Source organism: Gymnoscopelus microlampas (genome assembly GCF_963454915.1).
Source record: "Gymnoscopelus microlampas genome assembly, chromosome: 23".
NCBI lineage: Eukaryota > Metazoa > Chordata > Actinopteri > Myctophiformes > Myctophidae > Gymnoscopelus > Gymnoscopelus microlampas.
This window is the reverse complement of record NC_139960.1, coordinates 31,476,448-31,493,947: the sequence shown is the minus strand read 5'-3', so window position 1 is coordinate 31,493,947 and position 17,500 is coordinate 31,476,448. Positions and strand designations below refer to the sequence as shown.

Sequence of the window (17,500 nt, the reverse complement as noted above, 5' to 3'; positions counted from 1 at the left end):
CAGAAACAGGATAGTGTCAAAGGTTGTGTCTATATAGACACACGATCTAAATGTCTCAATAGAAGAGCAGGGAGACCAACCACCACCCCAAGCGTATAAGTTATATTGTATTAACATACTCTACTATACAAATGTATTCACTACAAAAAACTTGCATAATACAGCTTTATGTTGAGGCTGACAAATGCCAGAATTTTGGGTACGATGCTCATCCCATTGATGGAGAGTCCTAGCCCACCGATTATACCCATGTTTTGAACCATATTATATTATATTATCACTTGTAAGTCGCCCTGTTAAATGCATAAACGCCTAAATTGTAAATTAAACACACAACTCTTTGATAGAAACAAAATAAACGCATGAACAAAATTTACTTTTTTTAACCACTAACATTCTTTTCCCCCAAAATTGCATATCTACAAGCTGAAAACAGATTTCATTGTGTTTTTTCTTCTTTTAAACATTAAAAACTGACAGCGGTTAAAAATGATCTCCCTCTTTCTCTGTCTCCCCCTCCAGGTGGGTAAGGGTTATGGCAGTCATGACAGCACCAAGCTCATCTCCACTCGCATCCTCCAGGACCTTGGTGAGTGGGGGGTGTTTGACAGCATTATCGATGCGTCCGCCGTCCAGGCCAACCCCTTCGTCCTGCGCTACCTGCACGACTTCCGCTTCGCCTTCAGTGATGGCGGCTTCGTCTACTTCCTGTTCTCGCGGACACTGGGCGTCCAGGACACCAAGAACTTCACCTTTATCTCCAGGTTGTTATATGGTTATATGGCTGAGTCATAGTGACATGAGCGTAATCACGTGTGTGTGTGGAGCTGACTGATTTGTTTGCGTCTGATGCCATGACGACACATTGAGGTTAGACGACACACTCCATATTTGGGCCCTGACTACCTCATATTACAAAAAAAAAAACTTGACTACAAAAAACCCGCAAACCCCCAAAATGTAATTGAAAAAAATAATATATATATACTAATAAACAATAATGTTTGCTTGATCTGTAGGATGTGTGAAGATGATCAGTTCTACTACTCCTACACTGAGCTGCAGCTCAACTGTAGTGCTACCAACAAATACAACAAAGTGCAGGTGAGATGTTTCTTTTTAAATGTATTATCTTTGAAGATAAAATAAAGTTATTACTTTTTGTTATCCTTCATGTTTATTTTATTATGGAATTATCAGCCTCTCTGTCTATTTTATTTATTCATTCATGTTGTTTTGTGGGTTGTTCATTTTCTCTCTGTCTCTCTCTCTCTCTCTCTTTCTCTCTCTCTCTCTCTCTCTCTCTCTCTCGCTCTCGCTCTCTCTCTCGTTTTCTTTATCCCCCCGCCTCTCACCCTTGCCCTTGTTTATCTCCCCTTTGTTTGTCTGTCTGTCTCCCTCCATCTCTCTGTCTCTCTCTCTGTGTCTCTCTCTAGGCTGCATATGTAGCAGCACCAGGTGAATCTCTTTCCATGAACATGAACTCATCTGGTCGCTACGGTGACGTCTCGCCATCAGATAAAGTTCTGTTCATCGTCTTCAGTTCTGATGAGGATCCGTCCAGCTCCGCCCTGTGTGCGTATCTCCAACTAACTATTGTTAAAATAATCCAATTGAAAAAAGAAAGCCGATCTACAGTACAAACTGACAACAGGACGCATCACGACGCATTGTAAGCTTGTAGATCGGCTATTTTCGTGCGACACCGTTGTACAATGACGTCTAAAATGGGGCTTAAGTACAGTAGTTAATCACACTAATCGATTTAGTCACTTAAAAAATGAATCTATTAAAATGTTCTCGATTTGTTAATAAAAAAAGAGTTAAGTAAAGAAAGAATTGTCAAAAAACACACTTCTCGAATACTCAATTAATCGAAAAAGTAATTGATAGTGAGTAAATGTCCCCTTTTTTGTGTCTTCCATTAAACTACTTTTTTCCCAAAATATTAAAAAAAGTAAAGACGCGTTGTGAGCTTGTAGATCTGCTATTATGACAAGTTTGGGTCCCGGGCGAACGTCTAATCGCTAATGAAATAATCTATAGTTTCAGCTCTATTTCCAACAAGAAGGAACTCAAGCTCCCGTTTGTCCCCTCGTGTCGACATATCTCTCTCTCCTCCTAACTCTGATGAATGTTTGACAGACTTTGGCAGTGGTGTTGCACATTCATCTTGGTTTAATGCGTGCCACAGGCCACAGAGAAATACCTTTCTCTCTGTCCTGTGCTGCCAAACCTTGAATGAACTTGAGCATTCCCCGTCGAGTCTATTTAATAAATTATAAACTACTTTTCCATTCAAGATTCAAGGCTCTTGTAAGTCCAGGGGTTCTAATCCACGTGGCCCGGTTTGACCGAGCGTCTATCTATACCAGTGGTTTTCAACATTTTTCATGCCAAGGACCCCTAAATTGATATACATTTGGCCGCGGACCCCCATCTGAAAATGTTTTGTGTCAGGGACCCCCAGAAGCAAGGATTTGAGTTAAAAACGTTTGCTTTAAAAAATATACAGTATATAAGATATGCACACATTTTCAAGATTTTTCAAAAATAGCAGATCTACAAGGGCATAGCGCGGCTATGCGCTTGTATATCTGCTATTTTTGAATAGCCAAAGCTAAGTGGTTAAAATGATTGTGACACTATGTTAACTCATTTCGCTAGGGACCCTGTTGTTTGTAGGTTTGTGTGACCGTAATGTGGTTTGTTTGTTTGGGTGCAGGTATGTACCCTCTGCGTGTCATCAACCAGAGGCTGGTGCAGATCATAGGAGCCTGCTACAGTGACAACGGAAACATCGATGGAAAGCCTGCCGTCTACTCTCCTTACTCCTCCAAGTCTGACGATCTGTGTGGTCAAAAGGTGAGACACGCAGCAGGTCTGCAGGTTTTGACTCTCCGTCAGTCACCAGAACATGGTCAGTGTCGGCCTAGGGTGCCTTTTGTGAAGCCTTGAAATGGCTACGTTAACTCACCTACTGCCAGAGTAAATAAGTAAATAAAGCCCAGACTGACAGAGATCTTTCGATTTTCTTACCTTTTCAAGTAGTCACAGAATATTTATATCCAGTACTATCACAGCCACACAACACTACCTACAGTACCTACCTACCTACCTAGGAAGTGAATGGAGCAGTAAATCTTTGGATCACGTTGGATCATCTCCTGGTTCTGTGTGCTAAATTTAAAACATATACATTTTTTTTTTAAAGACGGCATCGGCAGTGAGGGCTTTCGATTTAACAACTTTTCAATATTTTCAAGTGGGCCCTGATGCAGGAAAAGTTGGTAACCACTGCCTTAAACTAAACCCCAGTCAAAGCTAGCGATAAGCCAAACCCGAGTTCCTTATTAACACAAAATAGGAGGTTGTGTCCTCAGAGGCTAAAACAAAGAATAGATTGTTTCTTTTTTTTTACCGAATGGGTTACCAGATTGAGCCAGATTGAATCCCATTAGTTTTGTGCTAAACAATATATGTGAACCCCCCTCTGCCATGTGTGTTTTACCTCCATCAGAACAACATGGCTGTAAATTATAAGTGTGGTGCAGAGTTCCTGCCCTCTCCACTGGCCAGCAAGGCAGAGTTCGCCCTGGCCACCGAACCCACGCTGGTCCGCAAGAGTCACATGACGGCGGTGGCTGTCGTCGTGGAGACGCAGCACGCCGTGGCGTTCCTGGGAACGACCACCGGAGAGGTGACATCATCACTTCTGACTTCTGTCTCTCTCTATTTCTGTCTCTCTCTCTCTCTCTCTCTCTGTTTTCTCTTTTCTTGTACTGCAAAAAGTGGCATTGGAAAAAAGGTTTTAATAAAGTGGTCTTAAAATTTAAATCTGTCTTTCTTTTTTTTTTTTACCCTCTCAGAGTTACGGAACTCCCTCTTTCATTGGTGTGTCGCCCAGGTTGCGCCTAAACCCTAACCTTTAACCTCACAAAAACTATGCCTAAACTTAACCCTAACACTATAACTTTAACTTCACAGAAACGATGCCTAAACTTAACCTCAACCCTAACCTTTACTTCACAAAAACTATGCCTAACCCTAACCTAAACCCTAACCCTAACCTCACAAACACTATGCCTGACCCTAACCTTAACCCTAACCTCACAGATATTATGCTTAAACCTAACCTCAAAACCACGTTGACCTGGGCGAAACAAGAGTCTCACCAGAGTTACAGGCCTGTAAGGGTCCATTTGGAACCCCCTCATGGAACCTTTTGTCCCCCACCCCACTTTGAGAACCACTGGTTTAAATCCTTCGAAAATAAATTCTCGGTTTAAAACTGGGATCATACTGTATGCCAAGTTCAAGTATTTATTTGCCATTTCAAAACAAGTTTGATAGGAAATTGTCTTGGTAATTCCTCTCACATACAAGACAGCACAAAAAAACAACAACACAAAAAACAAAAACAAAAAAACAAAAACCAGAACCAAACAACCATAGGAACAAAACAACACCCAGACAACAGAACAGCAGGAACAATGTAAGCTGCAGCTTTGGCACGTGTATACAGTACAGACAGTAGAAAGTGCTTAGTGCGAGTAGAAAGTGCTTAGTGCCACCCAACTTTAGATGTTTTGTTGTAGAAATCTTTGCAGTTTATAGTTTTTTAACTACTGAGTTCCTGACTTCTACCTTAAATTTTGCAATTGAATCCAGTAGTTTTCCAATTGCATAAATAGCTCCTTTTGTACTATTAGAATTTCAATCTCCTATCCTCCAAACTCTTATTTCGATGTTGTTCCCGTCTCATAATATACTTTTTGTTTCTTTCAATCTTTCTTTACAGCTTTCTTTCTCTCTCTCTCTCTCTTTCACGCATTCTCTCTCATGTCTGTGCTAATCTACTGCTCTCAGCCTCTCTGTAATGTCTTCTGTTTATTTATTATGTATATTTGTGCTAAATTATTTATTATTATTATACATTTCATTGTGCGGCTGGAACTCAAGGACGCCAGAAGATCGTCTGACAGACTGCAGAGATTGCCCATTGAATGCTAACTAAGCACATTTGTATGCAGCATTTCCTGATGATTAGTTTTTGTACTTTTGTACTTCAGGTGTTGAATGTACATCTGGTTTGTTTGCAGTGGTGGACAGTAACAAAGTACTGTATTTTGGGAGACTTACTGTATGACTTTGACTCCACTACATCTCTAGGAAGGGAAACAAAACAGTATGTTATGAATGAACCACTGAAGGTTAAGCCCTATTCCAAATATAGTGAAAATAGCTGATCTAAAACTACTTACAGTATAGACTGTATTAATAATAATATGTTTTTAATCTTTCAGGTGTTGAAGGTACATCTGTCCTCCAGTCCAGAGGTGTACAGTCGTTCAGGTCGTGTGACCGGGGACAAGGTCAACAAGAACCTGCTGTTTGATGCCAGCTTCCAACATCTGTATATCACCACTGAGAAGAAGGTACAGTTAATAATACTGTAACTAATATAACATCTGTATATCCCTATAGTTAATAACTAATATAACATCTCTACATCACCACAGAGATTGAGTTAATAACTAACATAAACATTAAAATAATAATAGTGATGTCCGCAATCGATTTGTTGATATATGAAATGTACCGGAATGAAAAAAAAAGAAAACGCGCTTCAAGATTATTTGATTTATCAAAAAAAAAAGTTATGAAATCCTTACACTTGCTGGTGGAGTTGGTTTTGGGTGCGTTCGGAAATACAGCACTGAGCGCACTGGCCAATGCAAACTAATAGGCGAGTGCGCTCCAGTGTGCTATTTCCGAACGCACCCTTTGTGTAATTTTATTTTATTCCTCTGTCCTTCTGTTTTAAATGAACACAACTCGGAGGTCAAAGACATAAGGTTGTTCTGCTTTCCTGTTGTTCACTAAACTTTTATTTTCTTCTATAAATCGTCTCACCTGATCTTGATCTTTCTATTCTGTCCTTCATGAATGAGTGTGAAAACCTTTATGTTGCCACGCACGTTGACAAGGTCGCAGGAAGGAGTAAAAGTAGCAACACCATAATGTTGAAATACTGTATACACAGGACTCTTACAAGTAAGAGTCCTGTATTGTCATTGAAAGTATTGTCATGAAAATATATGTATAAAAGTAGCCTTTTTAAAAATGTGTCAAACCGTTTTGAAAAGCTTGTCCAGAGTAGTTCTTAAGTACAGTTCTTGAATACATGTATTTAGTTACTTTCCACCACTGGAAGGTTGGGAGTTGAGCTATTCACTCGTTCCTTTTCATCCTCTCTCTGTCTGTCTGTCTGCCGTGCCATCGATTCAGAAACGAGCTAATTACACCGCCGCTCTCCTGCAAAAGCTATTTACTCTGATCAAGTCCCGCGTCAATACTCCGCCCCTCTCCCACTCGCCGTCGCATTTATATTTATTAGACCCTGTCTTTGTTGTGGTCATCGGAGAGGTGAATTTATTCCCTCGGCCGGGGTGTAAAATCGTAAATCAAAAGGCAGATGACCCTCGCTGCAGAGAGAAACATGATTAGGTGTGATAAATAAAAATGGCTGCCATTGACTGTGGTGCATAGAGCGAGTTAGAGGCCGATGCAAGGCTACAGCACTGGTGATGAGTCACCATGCAACACCGCCTCGCTATGCACGTGACCATTATTGTTCCACAGTTCTCTACATCAGTGCTTTTCAGTCCACCACCCTCCCAAAATAATCAAATTTGAACTGGGGACATGATCCCCAGCTCCTCCAGGTTCAGTGTCCAAGTGTCCTTGAGCGAGACACGGAGACACCCGAGTTTGTGGGGCGGCAGTGGCTCAGGGGTAGAGTGGCCGGGTAGAGTGAACTGGAAAACCGCAAGGTTCCCAGTTTGATCCCGGGCTGGGGCGCTCCCCTAGAGTTAGTGTCGAAGTGTCCTTGAGCAAGACGCTGAACCCCTAATTGCTCCCGATGAGCAGGTTGGTGCCTTGCATGGTTTCCTCCGCCATCGGTGTATGAATGTGTGTGTGAATGGGTTAATGGCACAATCAATGTAAAGCGCTTCGGATAGAAGCGCTATATAAATGCACCATTTACCATTTACCGAGTTCCCTGCTCACAACATGCCATCTTTGTGTTTTTTTAATAATTTTTGTTGCCTACAAAAGTGGCTAATTTCTCGATAATTTGATCAGCTAGAAGGTAATCTAATTCTAATGAGAGAATAAGCATGACTATTCAGAGCATAGGTTTCTCTCTCCCCATCTACAGTGAAGCAAGTTTTAGAATTATGCACTTCGTCTAATCTATCAACTAAGATATTTTTCAAATGGGGGTCTGTGGCTTGTTATCTTTCAGTTTGACATGAAAGTGTTTCTTGAAGCAGTGTACTAATGCAGCATGCTGTCCCTGTAGATCACTATGGTGCCTGTCCAGGAGTGTCACCTGAAGACCACCTGTGACTCCTGTGTGTCCATGAAAGACCCCTACTGTGGCTGGTGTGTGCTGGAGGGCCGGTGAGTGTGTGTGTGTTTTGTCTAAAAGTCTATTAATAATAACATGTAATTGGGAGCTTTAACCGGCTTAGACCCCACCATCCCTATTCTGGGCCGCACATTCTGCAAAAAGTCGCCGATCTACGAGCTCAGAACATGTCAAAATGTGGTGTGCTGTGCGCTTGTAGATCAGCTATTTTTGGAGAAGAGGCTTTTTTGTAGAGGAAATGAAGTATGATACGTAGTTCAATCGTTGCGCATCAAGCTGAGCTTTGTGATTGGTCGGTTTGTTGCACAGGTGTACCAGGAAGCAGGAGTGTGATAGGTGGACGGAGGAGAACACCTGGCTGTGGTCGCCCAATCAGCAGTGTGTTCAGATCAAGGCCTACAGCCCGCCCAACATCAGCTGTAAGAAGACACGACAGGTAAGTTAAGTACATGATTAAATGTGGACAAATGTCCCCACAAATATAGTAGAATGTGAAATAGACATCGTGAGGACTATTTTCCTGGTCCTCACAAGAGAAATGGTTGTTTTATGATAAAAAAATAAAAAAAAATCTTCACAAAATAATTACAGTAGGTATTTAGAGGTGAAGTTTAGGGGTTAGAGTTTTGCCTGATTGATACTTTGCCATGCACCAAAAATAGCAGATCTATAAGCTCACCACGACAAGTTGTTAGCTTGTACAGTAGATCTATTCGCGACACCAGCACGCAAGTAAGGATAACTCAGGCTTTGTAAAAAAGAAGGAAAACAAAGTTAACCCATTAAAGGACGACTTCACCCATTTTCTTCATATGATTGGTCCTCACTAAAGCTCATGATAAAATGGTAAAAGAAAACTCTACTCTGTCTACTGTATGTCTCATAGCAGGGCTGTGGGCACTTCAGAAACCCGCCTACCAGTGACATCATCGTCAGGCAGATTTTGTTTTTCAAACAAGATTTTAATATTTTATGGCTTCCATTATAGCAAGATAACTTTCCAGGAATAGAAAGCCTTTAGTTTCTATTAGCTTGGATTTCCCCATCGATGATGTCACTGGTAGGCTGGTTTCTGAAATGTCCACAGCTCTCCTCTGAGACACAGAGCTAGTAGACAAAATCGTACCATATAATAATGAGTGTTAGTGAGGACCAATTATATGAAGATAGGTTGAACATGTAATAAGACCTCTTAATCAGTGGTTCTCAAAACGTGTTTATCTGCTATTTTTGAGAACCACTGTTCTAAACTACTCATACGAACATTGGGTTCGTATGAAAATATATATATATATATGTGTATATATATATATATATATAAGCTAAAATCTAAAATGACACGCATGCTTTTCCCGGCTTTAATGGGTTAAAATGGCATTCATGAAATTGCAGTCCTAAGTATGGTAATGCGAACGTGTGTGTGTGTGTGTGTGTGTGTGTGTGTGTGTGTGTGTGTGTGTGTGTGTGTGTGTGTGTGTGTGTGTGTGTGTGTGTGTGTGTGTGTGTGTGTGTGTGTGTGTGTGTGTGTGTGTGTGTGTGCACGACACGTGCGCGTGCACAAGCATGTGCAAGCAGATGTCTTTGTTACATTCATGTGCAGTCACAATACAATATAATTACAATACATTAATATTCAAAAGCAGAAAATGTTAAAGTGTGGTGTCGGAGTTGCATGTCAGCATGTGTTCAGCCTCAGTTGCTCGTGTGTGTGTGTGTGTGTGTGTGTGTGTGTGTGTGTGTGTGTGTGTGTGTGTGTGTGTGTGTGTGTGTGTGTGTGTGTGTGTGTGTGTGTGTGTGTGTGTGTGTGTGTGTGTGTGTGTGTGTGTGTGTGTGTGTGTGTGTGTGTGTGTGTAAAAGTTGGAGAGAGACAGAGCATATTTTCTGTGTAACCTTCTCTTGGGTAGAATTCCCCCCCGAGCCAAGTTCATTCTTGCTGAGCTGGGCTTAATTTCGACAAGTTCACTCTCCCCGAACTTATTTTCTGTGCGGATAGTGGCTTCTGTTAACCCATTCAATCCGGGAACGCATCTGTGTCACTGTAGATTTCTTTGGCTATTCAAAAATAGCAGATCTACAAGCTCATAGCGCGGCACCGAGTGAGCTTGTAGACATGCCATTTATTTTAGAAAGAATCGTGAAAATGTGTGCAAATCTTTGAATATATATTTAAAGCATTTGTTACTCAAATCTTTGCTTCTGGTGGGGGTCCCTGGAACGAGATATCTTGAGCTGGGAGGGGGGGGGGGGGTCCGCGGACAATGGGGGGTCCTTGACATGAAAAAGATTGAGAACCACTGATTATAGCAACATGAGTTTTTCAGAAAACTGTTAGGATTTAGAAGACATTTGTAGAATCCCCAGAAGCAAAGATTTGAGTTATTAAAAAAAAAATCTTCAAAAAAATAAAAAATAAAATATATATATATATATTAGAAAATAGCAGATCTACAAGCTCGTACGGTGGCACTTTGTGCTACATGCTCGGAAGCTTGTAGATCTGCAATTTTATAGCCAAAGAAAATTTCAAATGACACAGATGCGTTCCCGGTCTTAATGGCTTAATAGTCTGTGTGCAGAGGGCCTCCCACCGGAGTCTGGACGCTGGGGTCACACAGGAAGAATGGAAAACAGTCCAATTTTACTCTCTGATGCCCTGAATAACAATGAGCGTAATTCCCCCCCGGTGGCTTTGACTCGGAGGCAGATGTGGATCTCACTGGATTTGCACGGAAAGGAACCGTGATATGAATCTATAGTGCACTCTCTCTGCACTGTACTGTATGAACACACACATACAATACCAGTGAGGACAACAAAATTCTCGACGGCAATTTTTAACCCATAACAAGATCATAACTCATTGCGACGTGACGCCTTCTGAACTTGTAGATCGGCTATTTTCAATCAAGTATCAATTTACCCTAAATGTCTAATCGTAACCGTAGCCCCGACCTGAAACTGTTCCTGAATGTAAGCATAACTCTCCAAATCTTTCAACGATCTATATAAATGGACTGCATTTGTAGTGCCTTTTTCCAAAGCGCTTTACAATGAATGTCACATTCACACACACATTCACACACACATTCACACACACATTCACAAACCGTCGCCGAAGGAAACCATGCAAGGCACTAACCTGCTCATGGAGAGCAGTTTGGAGTTCTGTGCCTTGCTCAGGGAGACTTGGACATGCAGCCATGCAGGGATCAAACCGGGAACCTTCAGATTCAAAGACTGCCGCTCAACCTCCCGTGCCCCCCACACACACACACACACACACACACACACACACACACACACACACACACACACACACACACATTGCTCTGTCATTTATCTGTTGAATGTCAGATTGTCCTTTGTGGAATCTTTAATTACGTTGCTACGGAAACCGTCGGTGCATTAGCGCGGCGCAGGTGTCATTTCACTCAAGCGCATATGAGCAGGAAATAATGCTCATTTCATTTCCATGACGACGGACATAATTTGTGGAACATGAGGTGGCTGGACGCTGATGTGGACTTTGACGACATCATACGACAAAGACCAGGCCTTTTCTAGATACGTTTTCTTTGGCATTTGTTTACTTGATTTTAGATACTTAGGTCAATGTCAGTGGTAGACAAAGCCTTATACTGTAGATACTCCTGTTCAAATATTACTGAACTACAAGTGAAGGTTGCTCAGTCAGATTTGTACTTGAGTTAGAGTGCTTGAGTAGCAGTTGGGGGTTAAGTGCCTTGCTCATGGACACATACTATAGACCCAGGGGGGTGAACCGTGACCTTCTGTTTACCAGAGAGCCTCTGTACCCACTGACTAAGCTATGGCTGTCCTGTGATGGTGGTAGAATTCGAAACCCAGATCCTCATACTCACAAGTGGCATTATTGGTCTATGTAGCAACTAGCTGAGCTACCAGCCCCCCCCCCCCAAGAACCCAATTTAACTTGAAAATTACATGATTTATGTCATACCCTTCACAAAGTTAGATTAAATTAGCCTGTCAAGGTTTTAACGTTTGCCGATAGTCAGACTCTGGAAATAGCCGATCTACAAGCTCACAATGATTCGCACTGCAACTTGCAAGGCGGTGTGAGCTTGCATATCGGCTATTTTCGCCGCGCCACACCGGCGCGCAACGAAGCGTAAATCAGGCCGCGCCGGTGCAGAATTCAAAAAGCCGACATGATCAAAGGACTCGTTTGCACAAAAGTCGATGCGTTCCTTTAAGATGCACGACACGCGGCTCAGGATGAGCCACCATCCACCCCCACCCGTCCCACCCACTGTGTGTGTGTGTGTGTGTGTGTGTGTGTGTGTGTGTGTGTGTGTGTGTGTGTGTGTACTGTGGCACACAACAGATTGTCTCAGTTATCAGTCGTGACAGGCCTTGGACGTGAAGAGACGCCAGACAAAAGACAAGAGCCCAGCTGTGTGTGTGTGTGTTGCTTGTGTTACTATACTTGTGAGGGCCAAATAGTCCCCCACAAGTATAGTAGAATTTGCTAAATAGACAATTTTCCTGGTCCTCACAAGAGAAATGTCCGTTTGAGGTTTAAAAAATATGTTTAGGGTTAGGCGTACTATTAGGTTCAATTAGATTGGGATTAGGATTAGGATTAGCTCTTTAGGTTCAGGGGTTAGGGTTGGAGTTATGCCTGATTTATACGTGCTGGTTTCATGAACTGACATGCAACGCGTTGTGAGCTTGTAGATCGGCTCTTTTCGGCTTTAGGGTTAAAATTCTTAAAGTCATGCTCCTAAATTGTCGATGGTCTCACAAGTATAATAATTCAAACGCGTATCTGTGTGCGCGTGTGTGTGCGCGTGAGGAAGAAGAGCCCAGCCGTGCATGAAAACAGACACGGGTCGTTAAAAAGAACCTGTCTTCATGCCCTCGCGAGCCGCCAGCCGTTTAGAAAGGGCGAAGCGAGCCGCCCCTGATTGAGATTCAGAGGTCAAACTTTGAGCCTCCTCCTCTGAGTTAATTTGTCGGATATTTTATTGTGGCTCCGCTCATCTGCAGTCTGAGGGGTGTCTCCGGTGGTCCCGTTATCCACAGACGCCATTAGATAAAACACAATAGATTGGGCTGGATCCTTTTCTATAACTTTGAGGTGCGTGCCTGAACGAATCACCAGTGTATTCATTTAACCCATTAAGACCGGGAAAGCATCTGTCATTTTAGACTGCTTTAACCATTATCTTATACTTGGGCTATTCAAAAATAGCAGATATACAAGCGCGACTGCCGTGCTACGAGCTTGTATATCTGCTATTTTTGAATAGCCAAAGAAATCTTAAAGTGACACAGATGCGTTCCCGGTCTGAATGGGTTAGAGGAGCTTTTGCTGTTCGTGTGTGTGTGTGTGTACAGACAGACAGGCAGACAGACAGTGGAATTAAGTGGTAGACGGGTCATGAGAGAGTAATGAGGTGCGTGTGTTTCAACTACACACTGGAATGGTAATTACTACTCTGCTCACATGGACTTATGGACTGTCATGTGCGCACACACACACACACTCGTGCGCACACACACTCGTGGACATGCACCTTGCTTCTCTTTCACACTCTTAAATGGACTCATTAAATGCACACACACACACGCGCGCGCGCGCTTTCACACGCTTTCACACGCTTTCACAGTCTTAAACATACACATTCTCACACGCGCGCGCGCGCACACACACACACACACACACACACACACACACACACACACACACACACACACACACACACACACACACACACACACACACACACACACACACACACACACACACACACACACACCTGGGTTTCTTTGTGTCCTGTCCTCTGCTACAGAGCGGAGGTGTGATGTGAGAAATAATTACCGTGTCTGTCCTTGCTCTCATTTTTCCTCTCATCCCTCGTTCCTCTCCCCTGTATCTCTCTCGCTCTCTCCCTCACACACACACACACACACACACACACACACACACACACACACACACACACACACACACACACACACACACTCCTTCCTCTTTGCTGTATCTGCCTCCCTCCCTCTTCCTCTTTCAGTCCCTTTTTGTCCTCCCATTAGTGTATTTTTTCTCTCAGATCTTCACCTTCATCTGTTCCTGTCTTTCATACTATGCTTCTCTCCCTCCCCCTTCCTCTCCCTCACTCTCACTTTTAACCATTAAACAGTATATACTTTGTTGACCGGGGTCCCTCAGGGCTCTATAGTAGGTCCCCTCCTGTTTTCCCTCCAGACAAATCTGATCATGTCATCCACGCAATCAAATTCTAAATTCTAAACAACTGTATTAATCCCAGTAGCAGCAGTTAGTTAGCCTACTGGCAGGTGGTTCACAGAGAAACCTACGAAAACACAAAGAAACCATGGATGTAAAATGTGGGATCAAATCTATAAATACTGTTGATGACCAGATTAAAGCTTTCCCAACAGTAAAATGGGTTTATATCCTCCTATAATTTGACAAAGCTCTATGTGGGTGGTGAGGCCAAAATCTCTTCTGCCCGGTTCTCCTCAGCGCCTGGAGCAATTGATCTGAATTTGCACACAGACATTGACCATTACCATGTGCACGGAACAGCGAAGCCCGTTTTTCGCTTTCCCCAAATGTCAGCTGTTTATTAGCGTTTTTGTGTTCGCTGGCTCCCAGGTTGCCAGGTCATGGTCTAGTATATATAAAAAAGCAAACCTAGGGAGAAAAGTGTGGTTGCTGATGGGATGAAGCATTTTGAACGTTGGATAGTTTTACAAGCAGATAAACCGTTAATTCACGACAAGTTCAGAAGAAGACTAGACGCTGGCTGCTTTCTGGAGGACTTTATTAGTTTGTAGACAGAACTCAGGTGTCTTTGTTGTTATCTCTTCTAAGGTCATCAGAGTGAAACTCTGTTCAGACTCTTTCTGTCTGCCTTGTGAAGCTGTGAAACCAGGAGATAACAGAACAGCTCAGAAGACTCTCAGTAAAGGATTTTGATAATGTACCACAGAGCATAACGGCTCTGATACAAAAGGAGTTTAGTTTGTGGACAGTAGGTACAGTAGAAGAATACTTCCCAGTAGTGTCATATCAAAAGTAAGAATTGGTCTAAAAATAGTATTTTATTTAGTTATTTGAAAATAAATTGTGCCCAAATATTTGTATCCTGTGACAATGTCTAACACAAATAATCAGCACCTTGGCCTTAAACCTATTTAACCGCATTAGCCTTGGTGGCCCTGTTTTGGACATGTCATTGGGCATAGATAGTCGCGATGCAACTTCCCATCATGGCTTGTAGATCGGCTATATTTGGTGTATGTTCCCCAGAGAATATGGATGCTGGGGTTCAAGTGGTTTGAACGCATCTCTCTCTCTCTCTGAATGTGTGCAGGTAGAAATCGAGGTCCCCTCTCTGCCCAGGGTAGGGGGGATGTCACAGTACATCCTGCAGTGCATCTTCGGCACCCGCAGCAGTCCCGCCATGATGATTGACAGCCGGGTCACCTGCTCCCTGCCTGACCCTGGGGAAATCCCGCCCACTCCTGACCAGCAAGGTAGGTTGTCACGCGCAATGCTCGCATGGATGCTAATGTACTGTATGTGAGTTTTTTTCTATTGCGTTCATGATAACTAGGGCGATGTCTGTTGGGAACGCACCCATACCCACCGTACCCGTTTTCAGTCTACCTGTTGTATACCATTGTCAGAGTACCTGTTGTACCTATTGTACCCATTACCCATTGAGTACTTAGTTCAGTACCGTTATCATAGTTATTGGAGGCCAGTCTGTGATGTCAGTACTATGACATCATGTTGATGACGTCACAGTTCTCTAGCCTGGTAAACTATCCCGGTCGCATGAATTCACGTGCTGGGTGGCCGTTTTGCAGAAACCAAAAAGTAGAAGAGCCAATCAGCGTCTGAGCTCAGGGCCTTGTGATTGACAGACGTTGATTGGCTCTTCCACATTTTGGTTTCTGCAAAACGCCCACCCGGTGCAGAAGACACATGATAATGTGAATTCACTCGACCGGAATGGTTTACCAGGCTAAGGGATCTCCATATAAGGGGTTAAAAGGGACGCAGGCAGATAGACAGACACAGAGAACTCCATATATGGGCATATAAGGGACACAATCTATAGAAACAGTCCGCACTCACATGGTGAATTGTCTTTTAACTCATTCCCTGCCTAGAACGACTAAAACGACTTCTGTCCATAAGCCATGCCTGCCTAGAACGACTAAAACGACTTTTTAAAAAATTTAAAAAATAAAAAATATTTTTTTTAATTTTTTTTTTTTTTTTAGATTTTTTTTTTTTTTTTTGACCCAAAGACCAAGGAGATATGATTTTTCGAAGATATAGACTCCCATCCACTTCCTTGTTAACTTAAAACTTAAAAATTCTGTATCTCGGCTCCTGAGTACTTTTTTTTTTTCAATGAAAAATATGGCAGTGTTCAAACGCGGCCAGAAATAATTCTGGCAGTGAATGAGTTAACTAGACCATACCCGTTGGGGAATTATCAGGGATCGAAAGTGAGTTTGTACTGTGTAGTCCATTGGTTCTGAAAGTGGGGTACGGGGACCCCCAGGGGTACTTGAGGCAGTTCCAGGGGGTCCCCAGCTAAATGATGGATAGGAACCAAATGCACCCTTATGGTTCTGTAACTGTGAGAGTGTACAAATGGAACCAAATGGACCCTAACGTGTCCATTTGGTTCCATTTGCACACTCTCACAGTTAAATTAACATTGATTTTATAATATAAATTCGGGCCCCAGGTATAAATGCCATTAAATGGGGGTCCGTAGCCTAATACATGTCAAACTGGGGGTACTTGACATTAAAATGGTTGAGAATCACTGCTAGAAAGCCGTATAAACCTTCTCTTATTGGGGTCCCTGGCTTATCTTTTCAAATGGGGGTCCGCGGGCTAATAAGTGTCAATTTGGGGGTCCTTGACATGCAAAAGTTTGAGAACCACTGGTGTAGTCAGTCGTGTGTACACACAAACGGATGCACATCCCGTCGTGGAGGCACAGAACACACCCGCGCATATAACAGGCGGAGCCGTCGGCCGTCGCGAGCGCGCACAAAAGCAAACACACACACACACACACACACACACACACACACACCACGGTACATCCATGCGGCCCGTGGCCTGTCGCGAACACACGGGCGATCATCTCCCCCCCCTAGCCACACACACACACCACGGAGGCACGATGCTACTCCCCCCCGTCCCCCCCGTCGTCGCAAACACACACACACACACACACACACACACACACACACACACACACACACACACACACACACACACACACACGAAACACAGCAGAGTTTTTGACGCACACACGCTCACTTTTAGATCCAGTCCTATTTTAAAAGTCTGCGTATGGGGGATGCACGTATCCGCGCGCCTCGTGTAGCCGGTGTCATTGATAATCAATTGAATCTAAACAAACGGTACGCACAACGCATACGCTCGCTTTGAAAAGTCTGGTGTGTACTGTGTAGATCCGAGCGGCTATGTAGTCAGCCTGTGGCCATGTTTCCCATTCAACCCGAAAAAAAACCCTACGTCCGCTGCCAGTACTGCTCCCGGTTTGGCTCCAATGGGAAACATGGCCACAGGCTGACTAAATAAGCGATTTAAACGGGTAGTTTCGCTGGCGACCTAAAATATTATGCAGCCGACCAGACCTTAAACATCCGTGCGGTTTAGAATCTACCATTAGTTTTGGGATACGATGTATACAAAAGGGTAAACAGCGGAGCCTTGGCGGACGTTCGCCCGATTCTGGAAGAGAACGACATAGAACCGTTCTTTATGGAGCTAATGTGCATCGTGTGTGGGGGAAAAAATCTGGAGTGTTTACTTTGTTTCCACAGTAGAGAGTGGGCGGGGTCTATGGTGTAGCGTCGGCGTCGGTGTTGCCATGTCCGCCGATTGTAAGCGCTTTAGGGCCAATGTTGGTGTTATAGGGTTCGTTTGGTTTGGCCTCGTTTTCATAGACCTTGCTGCTTGTTTCTCTCGCGAAACCTGGCAACGACGCA

General features: G+C 43.3%; 1 protein-coding gene across 5 annotated transcripts in view; it reads left to right on the top strand.

Annotated features, from left to right (window-relative positions):
* Nucleotides 1-17,500, top strand: part of LOC311039471 (plexin-B2-like) — a 238,074-nt gene that overhangs the window by 177,063 nt on the left and 43,511 nt on the right. For all 5 annotated transcript variants that reach the window (XM_084049375.1, XM_084049374.1, XM_084049373.1 and 2 more), the window contains 9 exons: nt 523-764; nt 1,020-1,104; nt 1,437-1,575; nt 2,726-2,865; nt 3,521-3,700; nt 5,307-5,438; nt 7,370-7,470; nt 7,748-7,874; nt 14,824-14,986. In XM_084049375.1, the coding sequence (XP_083905501.1) occupies nt 523-764; nt 1,020-1,104; nt 1,437-1,575; nt 2,726-2,865; nt 3,521-3,700; nt 5,307-5,438; nt 7,370-7,470; nt 7,748-7,874; nt 14,824-14,986 (1,309 nt within the window). The remainder of the gene's footprint in view (nt 1-522; nt 765-1,019; nt 1,105-1,436; nt 1,576-2,725; nt 2,866-3,520; nt 3,701-5,306; nt 5,439-7,369; nt 7,471-7,747; nt 7,875-14,823; nt 14,987-17,500) is intronic.